At 46.2% G+C, this 21108-nt stretch overlaps 1 protein-coding gene across 4 annotated transcripts in view; it reads left to right on the forward strand.

The window, feature by feature from the left end:
• Nucleotides 1-21108, forward strand: part of RHPN2 (rhophilin Rho GTPase binding protein 2) — a 60304-nt gene that overhangs the window by 36432 nt on the left and 2764 nt on the right. The window contains exons 5-14 of one of the 4 annotated variants that reach the window (XM_036346311.1): nt 3557-3634; nt 3982-4106; nt 5614-5780; nt 8042-8229; nt 8632-8788; nt 10990-11109; nt 12545-12739; nt 15991-16067; nt 16612-16758; nt 17037-17192. In XM_036346311.1, the coding sequence (XP_036202204.1) occupies nt 3557-3634; nt 3982-4106; nt 5614-5780; nt 8042-8229; nt 8632-8788; nt 10990-11109; nt 12545-12739; nt 15991-16067; nt 16612-16758; nt 17037-17192 (1410 nt within the window). The remainder of the gene's footprint in view (nt 1-3556; nt 3635-3981; nt 4107-5613; nt 5781-8041; nt 8230-8631; nt 8789-10989; nt 11110-12544; nt 12740-15990; nt 16068-16611; nt 16759-17036; nt 17193-21108) is intronic. The other 3 variants (XM_036346312.1, XM_036346313.1, XM_036346314.1) reach the window with 3 other exon arrangements.

Below are 21108 nucleotides of genomic sequence, written 5' to 3' on the forward strand. Positions count from 1 at the left end.
CTTGCGCTCCTCTGGTCTGCTGTCGGGAGTCTGTATAATATTCGTTATTTCAGTCCGTGTATGCTTAATTTCTAGTTGGTTCCCCAATATAACATCGAGGGTCTCATTAGTTTTCTTGTAGATCTCATTAAGTTTATCGGCGGCTTCTAAACAGTTCTTGAGAGACCTTAAAAGTGTGGTTCTGAACTCTATATCTTCCATTGACAATTTTGTCCTGTTTCTTTGTCTCCGCATTTTGTTATGCTTCCTTGGTGCACCCCCTAGTGGTCTTTGTTCGCAGTCTTGTTGTAGTTAAACCTTGATTGTTGTAGCTAATACCAGGGAGGGTTTGACCTCCAGGCCAAGTGGCTGTGAGAATCAGCTGTGTCTGCAGTGAGAGAACTTCTGTCCTCTAGGGAGGTGCTAATCTAGCCTTTGCCTGAGGCTGTCCGGCAAATGCCTCTGTGCAGGGCTTGGGCGGGGCGGGTCGCAAAGGATCAACAGGGTGGGCTGGAGAGAGCAGTTATGGCGGCTCTCAGTCCTGTCCCCAGGGGCTCTGCCCCTCTGAGTCCCAGCACCCGCTGCAAAGCTCGGAGAGAAAGTTGCACTCGCTCTGACCGAAGCCAGACAGTCCCACTTCTCCCGTTTGAGTCTGGGTCCCTAAAGACTCTCCTGTATCTGGAGCTCAGAGTCTGCGACTCCCTCCCGATTGAAAACGCCAACCGCGCCCTCCGCCACCAGCCCGCTCCGCGCACTCCGCACCTCAGAATTTGACTTCAACACTGCGCCTCCTCTGAGTGTCCGTATGCGTTTCTCTTTCCTCCTAGTTGTAGGACTTCCACTCAGCCAGCGTTCCTGTGGTTCTGGGTGATGTCCCTTCCGTTTTTTAGTTTCACTTTTGAAGTAGTTGTTCAAGGCAGCAAACTCCGGCGTTAACCTATGTCGCCATCTTGGTTCTTCTAAAATTTTTTAACATCAAATCTTTAATCTGTCTGGAATTTGTTTTGTTGAAAATGTGTGGTGTAAGGCTTTAACGTTTTATTTTCACCAAACAGGCAGCCAGTTTCCCATGCACTATGTATAAAGACTCCATCTGTGGTGCTGGGTGATGTCTGTTTTCCTCCTTCCCTTCACCCCCACCACCCTACCCTCTTCCATCCTGCTCTGTGCCAGGGAGACAGCGACTAGCTCCTACTCTGTGGTTTTTTTATTGGGTTTTTTGGTGGCCAAGGGGGAGGGGCACCAGCAGGAGATGAGAGGATGGGTAGAGAGGGAAGTTGGCATTTATTCCCAGCTCCCTCAACTGGCTTCCTTTGTTGTTGTTATTGTTGTTAATCCTCACCCAAGGATATTTTTTCCATTGACTTTTAGAGAGAGTGGAAGGGAGAGAGGGAGGGGGAGGAAAAGAGAGAGTGTGAGAGAAACTTAAATGTGAGAGAGACACATCAATTGATTGCCTCTTGAACACACCCTGACCCTGGGGGTCGAATCTGCAACCCAGGTACGTGTCCTTGACTGGGAGTCGAACCTGTGACCCTTTGGTGCGTGGGCCAACCCTCGCCGGCCCCGTTTGCATTCCCATAGGGAAGGTCATGGTGGCCATTCAGAACCCACCTCAGGTAGCCACCTCTCCGGGTTTCCAAAGCTCCTTCTCCCCCTTGGCCCTTTAGCTCTGGGGTTCTAATGGCCCTGGGGCTCCCACACCATCCACACCACTGTAACAGCTCTTTCCTTAAACTCATAGCCGTCACACCATTTGTGTGTGCCACTCCTTCCTCCCTGAATCTGTTGGATGCTTCAGCCTTCCCCACTTCCTGGAATTCTTGCTTTAGTTATATACCTGATTCTCGAATTCGCTTCAGCCTGTTTCAGATCCATATCTGGTTTCATTGATCATTTCTCACTGTTTAACCCCTGTATGTTTCAACACTTTGTAAAGAGAGCCAGCTTCCGTTATTATTATGCTTTTCAAAACGTTCTTAGCTTTTCTTCCACGTTTTTACTTTCATACTTTGTCAAGTTTTGCAAAAATGGTATTTTTGGGTTTTAATTGAAATTCATTAGAATCAGAGTCAAATCTAATTTGGAGAAAAATGCACCTTACAGTGTTGCACATTTTCATCCATGAATATATTTCTAATTGTTGCTATCAACAAACAGCAAGTTTTGGGGGCAGAAACAACATCTGTCTTATTTAAATGATTTTATGAATTAACCCAACCAGCGTGGCTTGGTGATTGAACATTGATCTGTGAACCAGGAGGTCACGGTTCGATTCTTGGTCAGGGCACATACCCGGGTTGCAGACTCAATCCTCAGTGTGGGGCATGCAGGAGGCAGCCAATCAATGATTCTCATCATTGATGTTTCTATCTCTCTCCCTCTCCCTTCCTCTCTGAAATCAATAAAAAATTATTAAAAAAAAATGACTTTATGAATTGAATGAAAGACTGACATAACGAATGTCCTTCACTAAAGTTTAATAGTTACCTGCTTAATTACATTATTATTGTAGAAAGTGTGTAAAGAGAATCCTCATAGACACTTGGGAAACATGACTGCACAATCTCTCCCATCTTTCTTGCAGCCAAGGAGAGCCAGTGCTCAGAGAATGTTTGCAAGAACGTGTTCTCCACCCCCCAGACTGCTCTTGTTTCTCCCCTGTGAAACGTGCCATCTTCTAATGTACCATGTGGTTTACATATTTGTTGTGCCTGCTACTTATTGTCTGTGCTCCTGAGAGAATATAAGCTCCACTGGGCAGGATCTTTGTTTTGTTCACTGATGTAGCCCAGGCACTGTGAACGTGCCTGGCATAGGCCCATGCTCATCAGTAGTGCCCTATGACTGAGTGGGCTCCCAGAGTGCTTGTCAAGCACTGGGCAGTGGGCCCAGTAGGAAGTCTCGCTGGGGGGCTTCATTTGTGGACGTGCCAGAGCTGCTGTCACTCACATCGCAGGCCCGGAGGGTAGCATCCCCTAGATACAAGTTTCCTTTTCCAGGAAGACCCTGGGAGCCCAGAGGATGCAGGTCTGAGCTCCTGAATATCTGCGAGGTTTACCAGAATCATTTAATGTGCAGGTCACTTACCTGTGTTGCAAAGACATTTTTAGAAATAATAATTTCAGCTTTCCTTTTTATTGAAACAACAAAAGCAAAATTTTAAAATACACATAAATACAATTAAGAAAATAAACCCTACCACTCAGAAAATCATGGTAGTATACAAGCTCCCATAGGTTTCTTTGTATTCTACATGTATTTTTTAAAATATATTTTTATTGATTTCAGAGAGAAAGGGAGAGGGGGAGAGAGAGAGAGAGAAACATCAATGATGAGAAAACCATTGATTGGCTGCCTCCTACACGGTCCCCACTGGGGATCCAGCCTGCAACCCAGGCATGTGCCCTTGACCAGCATCAAACCCAGGATCCTTCAGTCTGCAGGCAGGGCAGCACTCTCTCCACTGAGCCAAAGCAGCTAGGGCTTCACGTATTTTTCAAGTGAGCACATTAGACGTCACTCTTTTACCTTTTTATGGTTTTGAATCCCACCTTATTTCCATTTTATCTTACAGGATTTTATTCTGGAACACTACAGTGAAGATAGCTACCTATACGAAGATGACATAGCAGATCTTATGGATCTGAGACAAGTGCGTTTCTCTATGCAGCAGGGAGGGAGGGTGGCTGCTGGAGCTTGTTGAGTCTTCAGGATATTCTCCCTATTGCATTGAAATCTTACAGACTTGCAGACGGTTGGAGGTGATCGGAGGGGCTGTTAGAATCATCTGTCTACTTGTCACATAGGCCACAGAAGGGAAGAGGCCTGCCCACTGGCATGGCTGGGGCTCGATTCTGGCACTCCTGAGTTCATCCCAGCCCTTCCACCCCTCCTAGAGTTCATGATACCAATAGCAGGGCCAAGCTCCACAGAAACAGCATGTGAGCCCCTTCCAGCCTGTGTCCCCCTCACCCCCAGGTGCTGTTCCTTTCCTTTCAGGCTTGTAGGACGCCCAGCCGGGATGAGGCCGGTGTTGAGCTGCTGATGAGTTATTTCCTCCAGTTGGGCTTTGTTGAGAGCCGGTTCTTCCCGCCCACCCGACAGATGGGGATCTTGTTTACATGGTAGGTGCCTGGGGCTGGGGCTGGGGCTGGGGCTGCCCCACTCAGTCCCTGCTTGGAGCCTGGGCACCACAGAGGCTCCTGTGCACTGTGGGCCCCTCTCTCTAATTGTCCCCTTTATACAGGATGCGTAGATAAACTGGTGTTTATTTGCGAAGGGGACCCGAGGGGAGAAGGCTGCAACAGAGTCTGCCTTTTGCTTCTCAGAACAAGTGAGGCGAGGAGAAGAGGCATTTTTTCGTGCTCATTTTATCCTGGGAACCACTGGGGCTCTGAGGTGGAACTAACAAGAAGCAAGATTCTTGTCCCAGATGAGGTGGGGCTGGGAATCAGGTTTTGTCCCAACGACAAGGGTGCAAACAGAAATAGATCAAATAGAAAACAAAGCTGAATATTTAAGATTAGTGCTGCTGAAATACTTTACAGCTGCTGTGCCTGTTCTGAGTGGGGGTGAGAGGAGACTAAGTCCTGACGGTGAGGGTTAAATGAACCCACAGCAGGCCCACGGGATGCCTGCTCTTGGAAAGGAAAGGCAGGTGACTGTGTAAAGATGCTGTTAGCTGCCTGCTCCGGCGAAGGAGCTAAAGGTGGTTTCGCCTCAGTCTTGAATTAAGGAGAAGCTCCCTCTCTGCCTGCTGGTTGATGTGTGAACTTTAAAACGAATCCTAAATCTTTTAGACTTTAGCAAGAAGTATGAGGGGTTTGTAATTGCTGTATTTCATTTAGGAGAAGCCTTATCTTTTTTAAATATGTATTTTAGAACAGTTTTGGGGTCACAGCAAAATTGAAGGGAAGGTACAGAGATTTCCCATATACCTCCTGCCCCCACACAGCATACCCTCCCCCAACATCAACATTCCCCCCCAGAGCAGTACGTTGACTTACTACAGTTGGCACAGTGTCACCCAGAGTCCAGAGTTGACATTAGGGTTCACTCTTGGGGCTGTACATTCTATATGGATTTGGATAAATGTATAATGAGAAGTATCTACTATTACAGTATGCAGAGTCCTTTTACTGCCCTAAAAAGTTTTTGTGCTCTACCTATTCGTCCCTCCCCCTTCTCCCCTCTGAAACTCTGGCAACCACTGATTCTTTCTGTCTCCATTGTTTTGCCTTTTCTAGAATGTCATATAGTTGGAGTCATACAGTATGTAGCCTTTTCTGATTGGCTTCTTTCACTTAGCAATATGCATTTAAACTTCCTGCATGTCTTTCATGGCTGGATAGCTTTTTTCTTTTTAGCGCTGAATAATATTTCACTGTATGGATGTACCACAGCTTGTTTATCCATTCACCTATTGAAGGGCATCTTGGTTGTGAAACCTTATTTTTGTGTGCTATTGTGCGTCTTCAGTATGATCAGGCCCATCATCTTGTTTGGAAATGAAGACCTCATTGCATGTGCATTTTTGAATTTATTCAAGAAATACGTTTTGTCCATTTTTTACCCCCAAATGGCGTTAACTAGCCAAGTAAACTATTCTCACAACACATTTCTTTTAAATAGGTATGACTCCCTGACCGGGGTTCCAGTCAGCCAGCAGAACTTGTTACTGGAGAAAGCCAGCATTCTGTTTAACGTTGGAGCCCTCTACACACAGATTGGGACCCGGTGTAATCGGCAGGCGCAAGCTGGGCTGGAGTGGGCAATGGATGCGTTTCAGAAAGCCGCAGGTGTGTCTCCGAGAGGGCTGCTGGGTACCCCAACTGAAGTGGGTCTGTGGGTCCTTCCCAGGTCTCACGGGCCTGAAAGGGCCAGGCCAGTTTCCAGCACTGCTGCAATTTCCCACCAAGGGAGTTACTTAATGTTTTACACCCTGTTGGCTCCGTCTGGGTCTGGGTTATGGCTCATGTGCACAGGGAATCCTATGGTTAACGATTAATCCTTTCCAAATGAGTAGCCCTAAGGATGGCAGTGAATGAAGTGTTCCTGTGAACACTGTACTGAAGAACAGAGTAAGTTTTTCCGAGTAGTGAAAACATAGGCTTTTAAAAAAAATCATGTGTGCCTCATTGGTGCCTATTACTACTTATGCCTTTATATTTTGCCAATTCTATGAAGCCTGCCCACCTAAGGTTGCCTTCTTGGCCCTTTGTCAAGTGTCACTTATTACCAACCTGTAGAGGACCAGGGTCAGAGGCCTGGTGCAGTGAGTGGGCTCAAGGTGGTGTCCAAGAGTCCCCTCTAGCAGGGCCTGTGTCGGGCATACTCTGGAACCCAGAGGGGAGCAGACAGCCTGCCGCAGTTGCCATCTTTCTATAAAGCGGTCTGTGCTTTGTGGTAAAACCAGAGGAACCAGTCAGATGGGATTCATGGTAGAGATTTTATTTTAGCTCCAGGTTGATGTCTGTTTATGTTGTGACAGTTAATTTTCTAAAGCATAAAAAACGTAAGCCGAGGGCTACAGCTTGAAAACTTCCATTGGAATGGGCTGAGCTGATCCTTCCTGTTTCCTGGGCAAAAGCCCTGAATTTCTGAATGACCTAGGTGTTAAGTGTGAGTGTCCCCCTGAGAGCCCCTCAGTCATTCCTGCCCCCTGCTTTGCCTTCCCCTAATGCCTGGTCAGGTTTGGACGTTCTCACAATCATCCCAGGAGACACAGGAATGGACGGAAGCCAGGCTGATCCTTTCTTTTCTTTTTTTCTTTTAAATATATTTTATTGATTTTTTTTTTTTAACAGAGAGGAAGGGAGAGAAGTAGAGAGTTAGAAACATCGATGAGAGAGAAACATCAATCAGCTGCCTCCAGCCGAAACCGGTTTGGCTCAGTGGATAGAGCGTCGGCTTGCGGACTGAAAGGTCCCAGGTTCGATTCCGGTCAAGGGCATGTACCTGGGTTGCGGGCACATCCCCAGTGGGAGATGTGCAGGAGGCAGCTGATCGATGTTTCTCTCTCATCGATGTTTCTAACTCTCTATCTCTCTCCCTTCCTCTCTGTAAAAAATCAATAAAATATATTTAAAAAAAAAAAAAAATCAGCTGCCTCCTGCACACTCCCCACTGGGGATGTGGCCGCAAGCGAGGTACATGCCCTTGACTAGAATCGAACCTGGGACCCTTCAGTTCGCAGGCCGACGCTCTCTCCACTGAGCCAAACTGGTTAGGGCTGGTTTCCTTTCTTAACACAGATGTAAATGTTTTGGAAGAAAGTACTTTTTTTTTTTTTTTTTTTTGTATGTAGAGAATTTTATGAGTTTATTTGAGCCAAACTGATGACATTGCCAGGAAGCAGATCCCAGATGCTCCCCTATCATTTTGTAAACTGTGGTAAAAGATACATAACAAAATTACCATTTTAACAACTTTTTAGAGTATAGTTCATTAGCATTAAGTACTTTCACATTGCTGTACAACTATCTATCTCCAGGGATTTTCATCATCCCAACTGAAACTCTGTTCCTATTAAACAGTAACTCTCCATTCCCTCTCCCTTCCATCCCTGGCAAACATCATTCTACTTTTGTCTGTATGAATTCCAGTCTATTCCACACAACTCATCTCAGTGGAATCATACAATATGTGTTTTTATGATTATTTCATTTAGCATAATGTCTTCTTCCATATTGTAGCCTGTGTCAGAATTTCCTTCCTTTCTAAGGCTGAAAAATATTCCATTGCATGTTTATGCTACATTTTGTTTATCCATTAATCCACCAATGGACATTTAAGTAGTTTCTGCCGTTTGGCTATTGTAAATAATGCTGCCATAAATGTTGTTGCACAACTACCAGTTTAGGTCCCTGCTTTCAATTCTTTGGTGTGTTTCCCTAGGAGTGGAATTGCTGGATCTTACGGTGATTGAAAATCAGATTTTTTAAGATGCTTCAGGATCTTCCACTTTTATATTTTTGCTTCTGTCATTCTGTATATGTCTGAGCAGCATGGTGAAATAAATATGATCCCCAACTAATGTGCAAAAAATTTCCAATTGTAGGGGTTTTAAACTACCTGAAAGAGACATTTACTCACACACCGAGTTATGACATGAGTCCCGCCATGCTCAGTGTGCTGGTCAAAATGATGCTTGCACAGGCCCAAGAAACCGTGTTTGAGAAAATCTGCCTTCCTGGGATCCAGAATGAGTTCTTCATGCTGGTGAAGGTGGCTCAGGAGGCTGCCAAGGTAAGCCTTCCTGGTTCTTGTGACTTTGAGAGTGGGCAGGATGCGTTGGTGCGGGCTCAGTGGAAGTAGTGGGCTTCCCATGGCAGCTTGCCTATGACTGGGCAGTGTGCCCATCCTGGCCACAGTGCTGGCTTGCATTTTCTTGGCAAGTACTGGTGTTTCAGATATGGATCACTGATTCCATCTGCAGCTTGGCCTAAAAACCAGCTTAATGACAGTTGCCTGATCTCCCTGTTAACTCTGACACTGTGACAGCATGAAGCATCCTTGGAGTCACTCCCAGATTCTGGAGCGGTCTCTGGCAGGGGCTGCTGCATAGAAGAAAGGGCTCTTTTTCTTCAGCCCGGGTACATGAGGGCTCCTGTGCCAGGCTCCCCCTTCCCAACATCGCTTCTGTTGCAGGTGGGAGAGGTCTATCAGCAGCTGCACACGGCCATGAGCCAGGCGCCAGTGAAGGAGAACATCCCCTACTCCTGGGCCAGCGTGGCCTGTGTGAAGGCCCACCACTATGGAGCCCTGGCCCACTACTTTGTAGCCACTCTCCTCATCGACCACCAGTGTAAGACTTGGGGGTCTGGGGGCTCTGGGCTTCGATCAGGGTTGTGTTTTTCCTGCTTCCAGGAGATTATGAGCTGAATAGGGGCTGCCTGTGTGCCCTGGAGAAGCTCACTGCTTAGGGACCGAGGGTGGGAAGTACATGTTGGTCCAAATAACTGTCACATAGGCCAGGGTGCGATTAGGCATTACATGTTTCCGCTGTGGGAGGAAAGGGGGGATTGTTAATTCTGCCTGGGATGGAGCAGACGATGTTATGGAGAGCTAGAACAGGGTGAGGACCAGAGCACGGAATAGGAGGCATTTGTCTGAGGCACAAAATCTAAGGGAATGCCCCAAAACTCAATAATCAAGATAAAATTTAAATGTGACATTTTAAATGAATCAAAATTAATGCAAAAAATTCCATGGTGGCCGAAACCGGTTTGGCTCAGTGGATAGAGCGTCGGCCTGCGGACTGAAAGGTCCCAGGTTCGATTCCGGTCAAGGGCATGTACCTGGGTTGCGGGCATATCCCCAGTGGGGGGTGTGCAGGAGGCAGCTGATCGATGTTTCTCTCTCATCGATGTTTCTGACTCTCTATCTCTCTCCCTTCCTCTCTGTGAAAAATCAATAAAATATATTAAAAAAAAAAAATTCCATGGTGATAAATTTCTTAAAATTGATTTTAGAGAAAGAAAAGAAGGGAGAGGGAGGGAGAGAGAGAGAGAAACGTCGATTGGTTGCCTCCCATATGCATCCTGACTGGGAAAAGACCCTGCAACTTAGTATGTGCCCTGACCTGGAATCGAACCCACAAACTTTTAGGGTATTGGGCAGTGCTCCAACTGAGCCACACCAGCCAGCCAGAGGTGATCAGAATTTTAAATAAAGATGGGGTGCCCTGGCTGGTGTGGCTCAGTTGGTTGCAGTGTCCCAGTCAGGGCATGTACCAGATTGCAGGTTTGATTCCTGATCAGGTGCATACAGGAGGCAGCTGATCGGTGTCTGTCTGTCTCTGTCTCTCTCTGTCTCTCTCTTTCTCTCTCTCTCTACCTTCCTATCTCTCCAAAAGAAAGTATAAATAAACAAACAAATAAATACGGGGATTAGTAACCTATGCTGAGCCACATCAGAGCCTGAAGCAAAAAGAAATTTTGATTTTTGTTTGTTTACGTGGATTTTTTGCATTGATTTTGATATTTAGAAACTTGTATTAAACAATTATATACTTGTTGAGATTTTGGTACCCCCTTCAATTTTCAGCTGGAGGCGAGTGCGTCATTCTCCTCACCCTGGTTTTGGCTCTGATCTCAGGCCGGGTGGGAATGTTGTTGTAATTAGTACTAATCCAGGCAGCCCCCAGCATAATGAAGAGAGTAGCCTCTGGAGCCAGACTCCCTGGGTTCATATCTTAGCTCTGCCATTTATTAGCTGTGTGATCTTGGGCAAGTTACTTAGTTGGGAGGCTTTAAGGAAGGCTTTAATGTGATCTTGGGCAAGTGCCTCAGTTTTCTCATCTTTATAATGAGGATATGAAGGGCTGTTGTGAAAACAGTGCCCATGTGTAAAGCTAAATAGTGCCTTGTATGTAGGTGGCTCCCTAAATGTGTTAGCTGCTACTTACTGCTAATATCATTATGTAGTCTGCTAGGCAGGTGAGTCATGTAAACCAGCGCAAATACAGTGCTTCAGTAGTTGCAGCAGGGACCACCAGTGAGGCAGCAGTTGGACTTCTTGGTGCAGTCACGGACAGTTTTTCATTGAGATGGACTTTGAGCTCTTAGGACTTTTTCAGCTGATCAAGGAAGGAAAGGACAGCTAGAGCAGCTGCCTGAGCTCTGAGATGGAGGCCAAAAGTGTTGAGTGTAGTGGTGAGTGGTTTGGTGAGGTTAGAGGGGGACATGTGCCAGGGACAGTGCAGGCACAGAGGCCACCAGAGGTTTGAGGCGGGGCTGTGATAGGAGGTTCCTCGAAGTGGGTGGGTTGGAGGGGTTGAGGGTGGGACCTCAACACCAAATTATGAGCCCTACATATGCAAAGACTTGTGGAGTTTATTCAAGGGCAGAAAGGAGACCTATTATCCCAAGTGCCTTGTAAAACTGGAGAAGAAAGGAAGCTGAAGATGTGGTTGGAAAAGAAATCTCTAAGTGGGTCTGTGGCGCCGTCTCCAGAGCCCTCAGCCATGTCCACGAGAAGGGACTCATCCTGTGGCTCTTGTTACAGTGAAGCCAGGTACAGATGAAGACCACCAGGAGAAGTGCCTGTCCCAGCTCTATGACCACATGCCAGAGGGGCTGACGCCCTTGGCCACGCTGAAAAATGCGAACCAGCGCCGACAGCTGGGTGTGTATGGCTCTCCCGCTCCCTCCCTCCTTGTGTCCCATTTGTTGCCCAGCTGGTCCTGCTCACAAACAGCCCCAGACATGCCCCCAGGGCAAGGCTTGGAGAGCAGAGGTCCAGAGTCATTGTGGCCATTCTGGATTTAGAAACCGTGAGGCGTAGCCCTCTCATCTCTGCGGGCTTCCAGAGCTATGTTCTCGTGGGTTCCGCGAGGGCCCGGGCCTCCCCAGTGGAGAGCTTTGACAGTCTTTCATCACCCCTCATGTGGAAGGACACAGTAGTTCATTTTCTCAGGTCACACCTGAGAACTGGTAATGAATTGTCCTGGCTTGATCTCTGCCAAGTCTCACTACCACCACCCCTGTCCCCCCCCACCCCCTGCCACATAGTTTCCCCATCTCAGTGATGGCAACTGCATCCTTCTAGGTGTGCAGGCCAGAAACCTGGACTCACTCTGTGCTCTGTCTCCCCACAACTGATTAGCAAATCCCATTGACTCTACCTAGAAAGCGAGCTGCTTCTCACCCTACCACCCTGATCCAAGCCACACGATGCAGACTTGCTAAACCTCACACAATCCTGTGAGAGAGAGATGGCATGATCTCCATTTTTCAGTTGAGGAAATAGTCCCAGAGAGGTTATACAGCTTGCCCAGCTTTTTGTAGTGGCCTCATAGCTGGTCTTCCTGCTTTTCTCTTTGCTCCTTCATAGTCCTTTCACATGGTCAAATCACATCAGTTCTCTGCTTACACCCTGATGGGCTCCCATCTTACCCACAATAGGAGCTTAAGTCCTCACCCCGCAAGGTTGGACTTGGTCCAGCCCCTGCTCCTCTCTGTCCTCCTTTCCTACCCTTCCCTGCCTCATCCCCAAACACCTTGTTGTCCTTGAACACATAGGCATGGTCCTGCCCCAGGGCCTTTGCACTTGCTGTTTCTTCCTTCAGGAATGCTCTTCTGTTAGATAGCATCATGGCTGCTTCCTTACTTCCTTCAGGGCTTTATTCAAAAGTTATCTTCAAAAAGGTCTTTCCTGATCACCCATCATAGAAGAGCAACTTTCCATTCCCAGTCTTCTCTTGCCACATCTGCCTACCCAGTTTCACATTTCTCCATAACCTGATTGCCACACATTCCATTACATACTGCTTTGTTTGTTAATTATCTGTCTTCAGCCATGAGCATGTAAGCTCCATGAATGCATTGCTTTATCTCTACTGCCTAGAACATTCAGTAAATATATGGTGAATGGATGTTTTATGTACATAAATGAACATATTGCACATGTACTTCAGAGAGACTTAAGCCATCTGGGCAGATTCTTCAGAAAAGAGAATGCCCACCTTTCTGGGCTGATCCTTGGGCACTCTGGCTTTCCTTGAGGTACTCGTGCTGCAATTTAGGACACATGTCATGTGGTGCTGCTTTCCTGTTGGCAGGCAAGTCCCATCTGCGCAAAGCCATTGCCCATCACGAGGAGTCTGTGAGGGGAGTGAGCCTATGCAAGAAGCTCCGCAACATCGAGCTGCTGCAGGAGGTGCTGTCTGTGGCACACCAGCGATCCCGGCTCAAATACACTCAGCACCAGGAGGACGATGACCTGCTGAACTTGATCGATGCTCCTGACATTATTTGTGAGTGATCTGGGTGCCTGTGCCAGGTACCGAGTGTGCCCTGTGTGAGAGGCAGTGGCACTTGGGCACACTGCTTTTATTAACTCATTCTGAGGAGCTGGGCAAACCCTCGTAATGTGCTGGGCACTGGGAGGGGCAAAATGCTGCTCTTGCTCATCTCCTTGTGCCTGAATCCAGGGGTTTCTTTGTAGACTTGGCCTTGACAACCCCTTAGTGACTTCTGACTTCCCTCCTGCCCTTGATGCTCCTCTCTTGGTGTCAGGTGCCCTGTCACCTTGTCCATTCCCTTTTCCCTCTCCACCCCCTTCGCTGACTTTTCCTCCTCTAGATTCCTTCCTTAAAGCCTCCCAACCTCCTTGGGGTTCCAGTCATCACCTCCACTCGGGAGACTCCCTTTCGTGTTGACATTTTTGCTACACTCCACACCCACCCACATTCCATCTTGTATAACTTTGATAGTATCTGCCTTTTACAACTCGGGCTTCCTGGTTTGAAAGCCAATGCATCCTTATTCTCTCTTCTAGGCTTGCTCCTTCCCCTGTTTACTCCATCTTTTATTAGCACCAACCTGTATTTTTCTTCAAAGACAAAAGTTATTTTTATTATGAAATGGCACCTAAAACTTTCACTGATATAGTGGAACGAGGGGATACAGGAAGAGTTCTTCACAACCTAGTTTATTGAGCCCTAGCCGGTTTGGCTCAGTGGATAGAGCGTCAGCCTGCGGACTGAAGGGTCCCGGGTTCGATTCCGGTCAAGGGCACATTCCCGAGTTGTGGGCTCGGTCCCCAGTAGGGGGCGTGCAGGAGGCAGCTGATCAGTTGATTCTCTGTCATCATTGATGTTTCTATCTCTCTATTCCTCTCTGAAATAAATAAATAAAAATATTAAAAAAAATAAAATCAATAAAAATATTTTTTAAAAACCTAGTTCATCAAGTGTTTGAGTGAGTGACTGTGTGTGTGTGTGTGTGTGTGTATAAAACACTTAAGATTACCCTCTTAGCAAATTTCAAGTATACAGTATGGTATTGTTAAATATAGTCACCATGCCGTATGTTAGATCTCTAGAGCTTACTCATCTTGTATAACTGAGACTTTGTACCTTTGACCAACATCTCCTCATTTCCCCTACCTCTACCTCCGGCATCTAGCATTCTGCTCTCTGCTTTGATGAGTTGGACTATTTTATTATTTTTTTAATTATGATTTTTTTTTTAAATTCTCACCTGAGGATATTTTTCCCATCGATTTTCAGACAGAGTGGAAGGGGGAGGGGATAGAGAAAGAGAGAAATATCAATGTGAGAGAGGCACATCAATTGGTTGCCTCCTGCACTCGCCCCGACCAAGGCTGGGGATCGAACCCGCAACCCTTTGGCCCCTGGGCCAATGCTCTAACCACTGAGAAAAACTGGCCAGGGTGAGTTGGACTATTTTAAATTCCACATATAAATGAGATGGTGCACCACGAGCATTTTCTAAGGATCTCTAAAGTGTTGAGCACTGTCCTGTTTTCAAGAATATGGAGGTGAACTGGACACTTGTTGCTGCCCTTGGAAAGGTGTCAGTAGTTCTGCCGTGGAGGCCAGGAGTGGAGGGGCCTCCTCAGAGGTGACTTTACAGTGAGAATGACTAGGATCTTTCTGGGAGTTAGGGGAAGGGATGGAGGGTGGCCCAATCAAAGGAACCCCCTTTGGCCAAACCCCCTTTGATCCTATTTCCTAAACCTCTCTCCGCAGCTCTGGAGTTCTACCCCCCAGTTTTCAGGGACTAGCTCCTTAGGATTAGATTATAGCTCAGGCTAGAATCCTGGGCTTGGCTATAGTAATGTTGGCTGATACCTACTGAGCATTTGATCTGCCAGGTCCAATATTAAGCACCACCTGTATACAGAATCTCATTCAATCTCCTTTGCCAACTGTATGATGGAAGTACTGTATTCCCTTATCTTAAAGATGAGACCATAAAGGCTTAGGTGACCAAGCTGATTGGTGGGAGCAGGAATAGTGCTCAGAGAATCTCCTTCACAGACACTGTGGCCACCTCCTTGGCCCCCGGGTCCATACCAGGTGCTCTGTGGCCAGGAGGTAGAGACATAACCTCCATGGAGGGAGGGAGACACGACTCCTGGTGAGGTCATGGGGTGGTGGCACTACTCTTAGTGGATGGGCAGCCTCTCCGAGCCCAGCACTGTATTGGGCAGTTTGTAAGAAGCCACAGGGTCATCCTGTGAATAGATGGGTGTGATCTACCTTGGCAGTGCCAGTCTGCTTCCTCAAGGTTTCTTTTTATACTGTTGTTCATGTATACTTAGCCTGCGCTGCGATCCTTTGTGAGAAGCCGACTGGCCTCTTGGTAAGGGTGGGTTGGGTCTGCCATAGATGTGTGGAGATTTGAACTATTGATGGACACAATTTGACAAACTCACTGCTCACTGTGAAATCATCCCATTACACACTAATAATGAAAAGAAGCACATTTCCTCCAGGACTTTGTGCCATCAGACATGGTACTTCCTTCTGTAACAGCGATGCCTAAAATATAGATTATTTCTCAGCAGGGTTTTATGATACCAAAGGAAGTCCGCTAGAATATAAACAAGCTACTTGAAGGCAGGGAATGTATCAGTTTGTCATTGCTCTGTCTCAGCCCCAGAGCAGGGTATGGCTATGGTAGGTACAGGTCATACTGGACCAGGGGGGTAGACCAGTAGTCCAAAACCAAGTGACAGGACATGTGACTGGGAGCAAGGTTTGCTGCCTCTTCCCTTCAGAGTAAAGATTTAGACCTGAATTTTTATTTTTTTTAATTTATTTGAGAGAGAGAGAGAAACATCGATTTGTTGTCCCACTTATTTATGCATTCATTGGTTGATTCTTTTTTAAAATACATTTTTATTGATTTCAGAGAGGAAGGGAGAGGGAGAAAGAGATAGAAACATCCATGATGAGAGAGAATCATTGATCGGTGGCCTCTTGCATGCTCCCCACTGGGGATCGAGCCTGCAACCTGGGCATGTGCCCTGACCAGGAACCGAACCCTGACCTCCTGGTTCATAGTTCAACATTCAACCACTGAGCCATGCCAGTCAGTCTCATTGGTCGTTTCTTGTATGTGCCCTGATGGGATTGAACCTGAAACCTTGGCATATTGGGATGATGCTCTCACCCACTGAGCCTCCTGGCCAGCATCGAGGATAACTTTCAACTACAGAAATATCTATACCTTCCCTTTTAATCTTATTTTCTAGCTAAAACTGAGCAAGAGGTTGAAATTATAGTGCCACAGTTCTCCAAGGTGACAGCAACAGACTTCTTCCAGAAATTGGTATGTTGAGTGTTTATTTCATAATGACCTAAGGGACAGCTTTTACATGTTGCAAGTATGTAAAATATTATTTTTAGATACTGTAGATCAGGGGTGGGGAACATCCGGCCTGCAAGTGGTGTCATTTGGTCTGGCCCTGCTATGGCAACCGCAGGCAGGACTCGGAATTCAATAAATCTAGGAGCTTTTTTCATAGCAACATAATTTTTAAGATGATAATTTTGTATGGCTCGCAAATTATGTTATAAATATCCAAATGGCCCTTGGCAGAAAAATGTTTCCCCACCCCTGTTTTAGATTTTCTTAATTTGGGGATTTTAATTAAGATAATTTTATTTAAAATATGTTGGCTATTTCAGAGAAAATGGCAATTCATGTTCTCATATGACTGCTGTAGCATGTATTACCTTGGGTGGTGTCATTTCATTAGTCTCTGAGCAAGGCTGAATGACATCTGCAAAGACAACAAGGCAACATTTCCTTTAGCTTTCAAATGCCTAATTCAGCCTTCAGATCCTACAGCTAATGATGCTCTATTCCAAAGGGTCCTTTGTCGGTGTTTTCGGCCAACAAGAGATGGACACCTCCTCGAAGCATTCACTTCACTGCGGAAGAAGGGGACTTAGGGTTCACCTTGAGAGGAAACTCTCCAGTTCAGGTCCACTTCCTGGATCCTTACTGCGCTGCTGCGGTAAGTGTATGCCATTGTAGGGGGCAAAACTCGCTGGCATCTTTGCAGGCAGTCAAACTGGTAAAATACAAAGAAAGCTGCCCAAACAAACGTGGGTGAATGATTTAGGGTTCCTTTATTAAAAAGCCCTCTTATGGGGGTTACATGCCCAAAGAGGAAAAGATTTTTATTTCTTAAAGCAAATTTTTGCAAATATCTATTTTATTAATGAAGTTGGAAACTGATTCCAGGAATTGAATGAACAGAATGTGACCTTTATTTACATTGTACTTTTGTAGCTGGCAGGAGCCAAGGAAGGGGATTATATTGTTTCCATTCAAAATGTGGATTGTAAATGGCTGACAGTGAGCGAGGTTATGAAACTGCTGAAGAGCTTCGGCGAGGACGACATTGAGATGAAGGTTGTGAGCCTCCTGGACTCCACCTCATCCATGGTGAGGCGGACACCCCTGGTAGTAAATAGCAAAGTGGGGTGAGGTTGGTGTAACCTCAGAGGTCTTTCCCGGACCCTCTTCCTCCTGCCTGTATTTGAAGCATGCCACAAATGACTGAACTCCTTCCTAAGCTTGCCATTGCTGGGATGTGCTTGCCTTGGTTCAAAGAGCACTAGAAAACTTGTATTATTGATCCTGTAGATAAAATAACCAATAGCTTTGTTTTCCTGATTATATCCTTTTTTAAAAAAATAAATTTTTATCAAATTTCAGAGAGGAAGGGAGAGGGAGCAGGGGATAGAAACATCAATAATGAGAGAGAATCACTGATCCACCACTCCTGCAGGCCCCCTACTAGGGATCTAGCCCACAACCCGGGCATGTGCCCTGACTGGGAGTTCAACCATCACCTCCTAGTACATAGGTCAACCTCAACCACTGAGCCACGCCAGCTGGGCCTGAGTATATCCTTTTTAATGACAAAAGTAATACATACTCATAGTAAAAATATATTCAAGTGGTCCAGAAAGATTCCACCTGTGAAAGATAACATTTGCTGTTTCCTGTGAGATCTTGGGACCTGTTTGATGCCTGTGCAAGTCCATGTGCAGTCATATCTTTTCTTCCTCCCAGTGGAAGGAATCATTTCATACACTCACACTTTGCTGCATTTAACAATGCGCCTGAAAGATTTCCCTCTATAATAACATTTATTTATTCATTCAACAAATATTGATTGAGCATTAGCTGTGTGCCAGGCCCTTCCTAGGTGTTGGAGCTACAGCTGGAACTAGACAGATAAGGTTCCTGCCCCCACAAAGCTGGCACTAAATAAGCAAATAAGTGGTTGTGATTTTGATAAGTACTGCAAAGAAAAGAAAAGGTGTAACATAATAGAATGACTGGGGGTAAAGAGAGGCCCCTTCAGACAGAACTTTCACAAAGACTTGAGTGAGGAGGAAGAACCTCTGTATTTGAAGAGGTACAAGAGGAGCATTCTGGGCAGGGGCCAGCAGGTGCAGAGACCCTGTGGCATGATTAAGCCCTGTGGCATGGTGACGGAACAAAAAGAGGGCCTTTTGACTAGAGCATCGTGACGACAGGAAATGAGGTGGGAGGGAGACGGCCTCATTGGCAGCAGTGGGACTTTGGAAGCCATTGAAGCTTTTAAGAAGGGAATGAAATGATAGGATGTTTACTTGAGACAGATATCTGCCTGGAGGCTGGCCGCGTGGCAGCAGCGTAAGCTGGCTACGGCAGTCATCGGGCCAGTGATGTTAGCAGCTTACACTAGGAGGGGTGACAATGGCAGTGGAGGGAGGTGGATGCACCTGAGACATACTTTGAAGGTGGAGCTGACAGAAATTTGTAGATGATTTATGTTTAAAAAAAAAATGGTAGAAAGATGATTTCTTAGTTTTGGGCTTGAACAGCTCCATCATTTTTTATAATGATGGGGGACAGGGACAGGGACGGTAGTGAGAGAAAACAAGAATTCTGCTTTGACGGTTTCATATGCCATTAGACACTAGATATAAATGTAAAGTAGGTGGCTGGATGTTCTAATCTTCAGTGTAAAGGAGAAGTCCGAGCTAGAAATAAATATTTGAGAACCTTCAGCATAGTGATGATATTTAAAGCTGTAAGAGACTAAATGAAATTGCCTGCGAGGGGCTGAGGGCTGAGGACTAAACTCTGAGACACCGCAAACATCTGGGGGTCTGTGAGAAGTGGTGCAAAGGAAGTTGTGAGGGCGAGTTCAGCGAGATTGGGCAAAAAAAGGGCTTCTGAATCAAGAGAAGAAAATCCTGCCCAGGGAGAGTGGCCCACCGTTTGCATAAGTTAAGAGGTGGAGAGTGAGGGAGGAGGAGCCATGTCTATTTGGCAGCTGGACAAAAGGACAAAAGGAGAGATGGCAACAGAACTCAGATTAGAGAGGGTTGGAGAGTGAATGGATTGTGTGATTTCACCAATAAGAAATGTGCAAAATAGGAAAGTCCATAGAAACAGAATGTAGATTCATGGTTGCCAGGGGCTAGGGCTGGAGCATTGGGGAATGGAGAGTGACTGCTCATGGGTACAGTTTCTTGGAGGGATGAAAAGGTTCTGAAATTAGATAGTGGTGGTGGTTGCACAACTGTGAATATACTAAAAACCACTGAACTGCATTAAAATGGTGAATTTTATGGGATGTGGATTGTATCTTAATTTAAAAAATAAAGTCAGTGGACTCAGAGCACCTTGGGAGAGGGGATCGTAAGAAATGGTACTTTTAAGGGCAGACTCCATAGAATTGGTGGACAAGTGATCAAGATCCTAACCAGAAAGAGAAAAGGTTTGTCTAAAAGGAGGATGAATAAATAGGCTGGGCTTGGGCTGAAGAGCTGAAGTAGATGGCACTGACAGGGAGGGAGGCGTGGCTTCACAGAGCGGCCCTACCCCTGAACAGAGATTGAAAGGCTTATTTTTCAAACCTGTCCTATGTTTGAAGAGGCCAATGGATGTGGTTGTTAAAATCAAGGATTCTACACTCACTGCCTAGATTTGAATCCTGGCTTTGCCACCAGTTGTGTGACCTTGGGCAATTCAGGGAACAGCTCGGCCTCAGGAAAATGGGGAAAACAGTGCCTGGCATGCGATATGTTTCAGCTCATAACAGGTGTTATAATAACCATGATGTGGTTATTCCTTTCTCCCAGCAAGGATTCTAGATAATAACATTTGAGAACTGTTTTTGTTTGTTTGTTTTGATGGTTTTTTAAACATATTGATTTCAGAAAGGAAGGGAGAGGGAGAGATAGAAACATCAATAATGAGAGAGAAACATTAATTGGCTGCTTCCTGCACACTCCACACGGGGGACCGAGCTCGCAACTCGGGCATGTGCCCTGACTGGGAATCGAACCATGACCTCTTGGTTCATAGGTTGACAGTCAACCACTGAACCATGCCAGCCAGGCATGAGCACTGTTTTTAACTGCTAAACCTTTCTTCAAACAAAACCAAATAAAGAGAATAGAGCTGAGTGCTTAGCTGAATTGATTCCCTGTCTTCCCCCGCCAAAAAAAACACCTTCTCTCTGGATCACAGTGGGGATCCCTTTTCTTCAAACAAAACCAAATAAAGAGAATAGAGCTGAGTGCTTAGCTGAATTGATTCCCTGTCTTCCCCCGCCAAAAAAAACACCTTCTCTCTGGATCACAGTGGGGATCCCTTAGGACTCCTCTGTGGAGCATATTTTGAAAACTGCTGATATAGTGGAATCCTAGGCATGGAATCAAAAGACCTGGAATCAGGCCTTCTCTGCCATTAACAAGTTGTGTGACCGTCAGTAGGTTAATACCCCTCCCTTGGCCTCAGTTTCCCCATCCATGTAATGTAAAAGTTGACTAGGGCTATGATTTCAACCTGCTCCATAAAGCCCTGAGAGTTCCAGAGGTTCCCAGGAAGATGTGATGGGAGCATGCTGGAGGAAGATGGAAAACAAGTGAATGGGGGAGGGAAGACCTGTGAAAGGGAGCAGAGCCATTGGGTGGTAGCTGGGGGTAGGGACGGACATAGGGAAAAGAGAAAAGGAAAGCTTTTCAAAGAACGTGGTGGTGGTGTGTGTGTGGGTAACAGCAAGCTTGTGTGCTGGTGGGAAAGGTCTGGGAGATAGGGGTGCAAGGAGGGAAAACCTGGAGAAGACAGGGCATGAGATCCAGGAACACCAGCGGGCTTGTCTTTGTGGTCACATGAATTAAATGTAAGGCAAGGATATCAGGAGGGCATGTGCGGGCCTTGAGAGAAGGTATCCAGGAGAAAAGGAATAAAGTTACTAGGGAAATGTAGGAGTGCCCGGTAATGAGGTGCCCAGTGAAGCTTTGGGGTCAGGGTTAGAATGTCAAGGGAAGCCAGTCAGCTTGGTCAATATCCC

The sequence above is a fragment of the Myotis myotis genome, unplaced genomic scaffold (assembly GCF_014108235.1).
Source record: "Myotis myotis isolate mMyoMyo1 unplaced genomic scaffold, mMyoMyo1.p scaffold_m19_p_19, whole genome shotgun sequence".
Lineage (NCBI taxonomy): Eukaryota > Metazoa > Chordata > Mammalia > Chiroptera > Vespertilionidae > Myotis > Myotis myotis.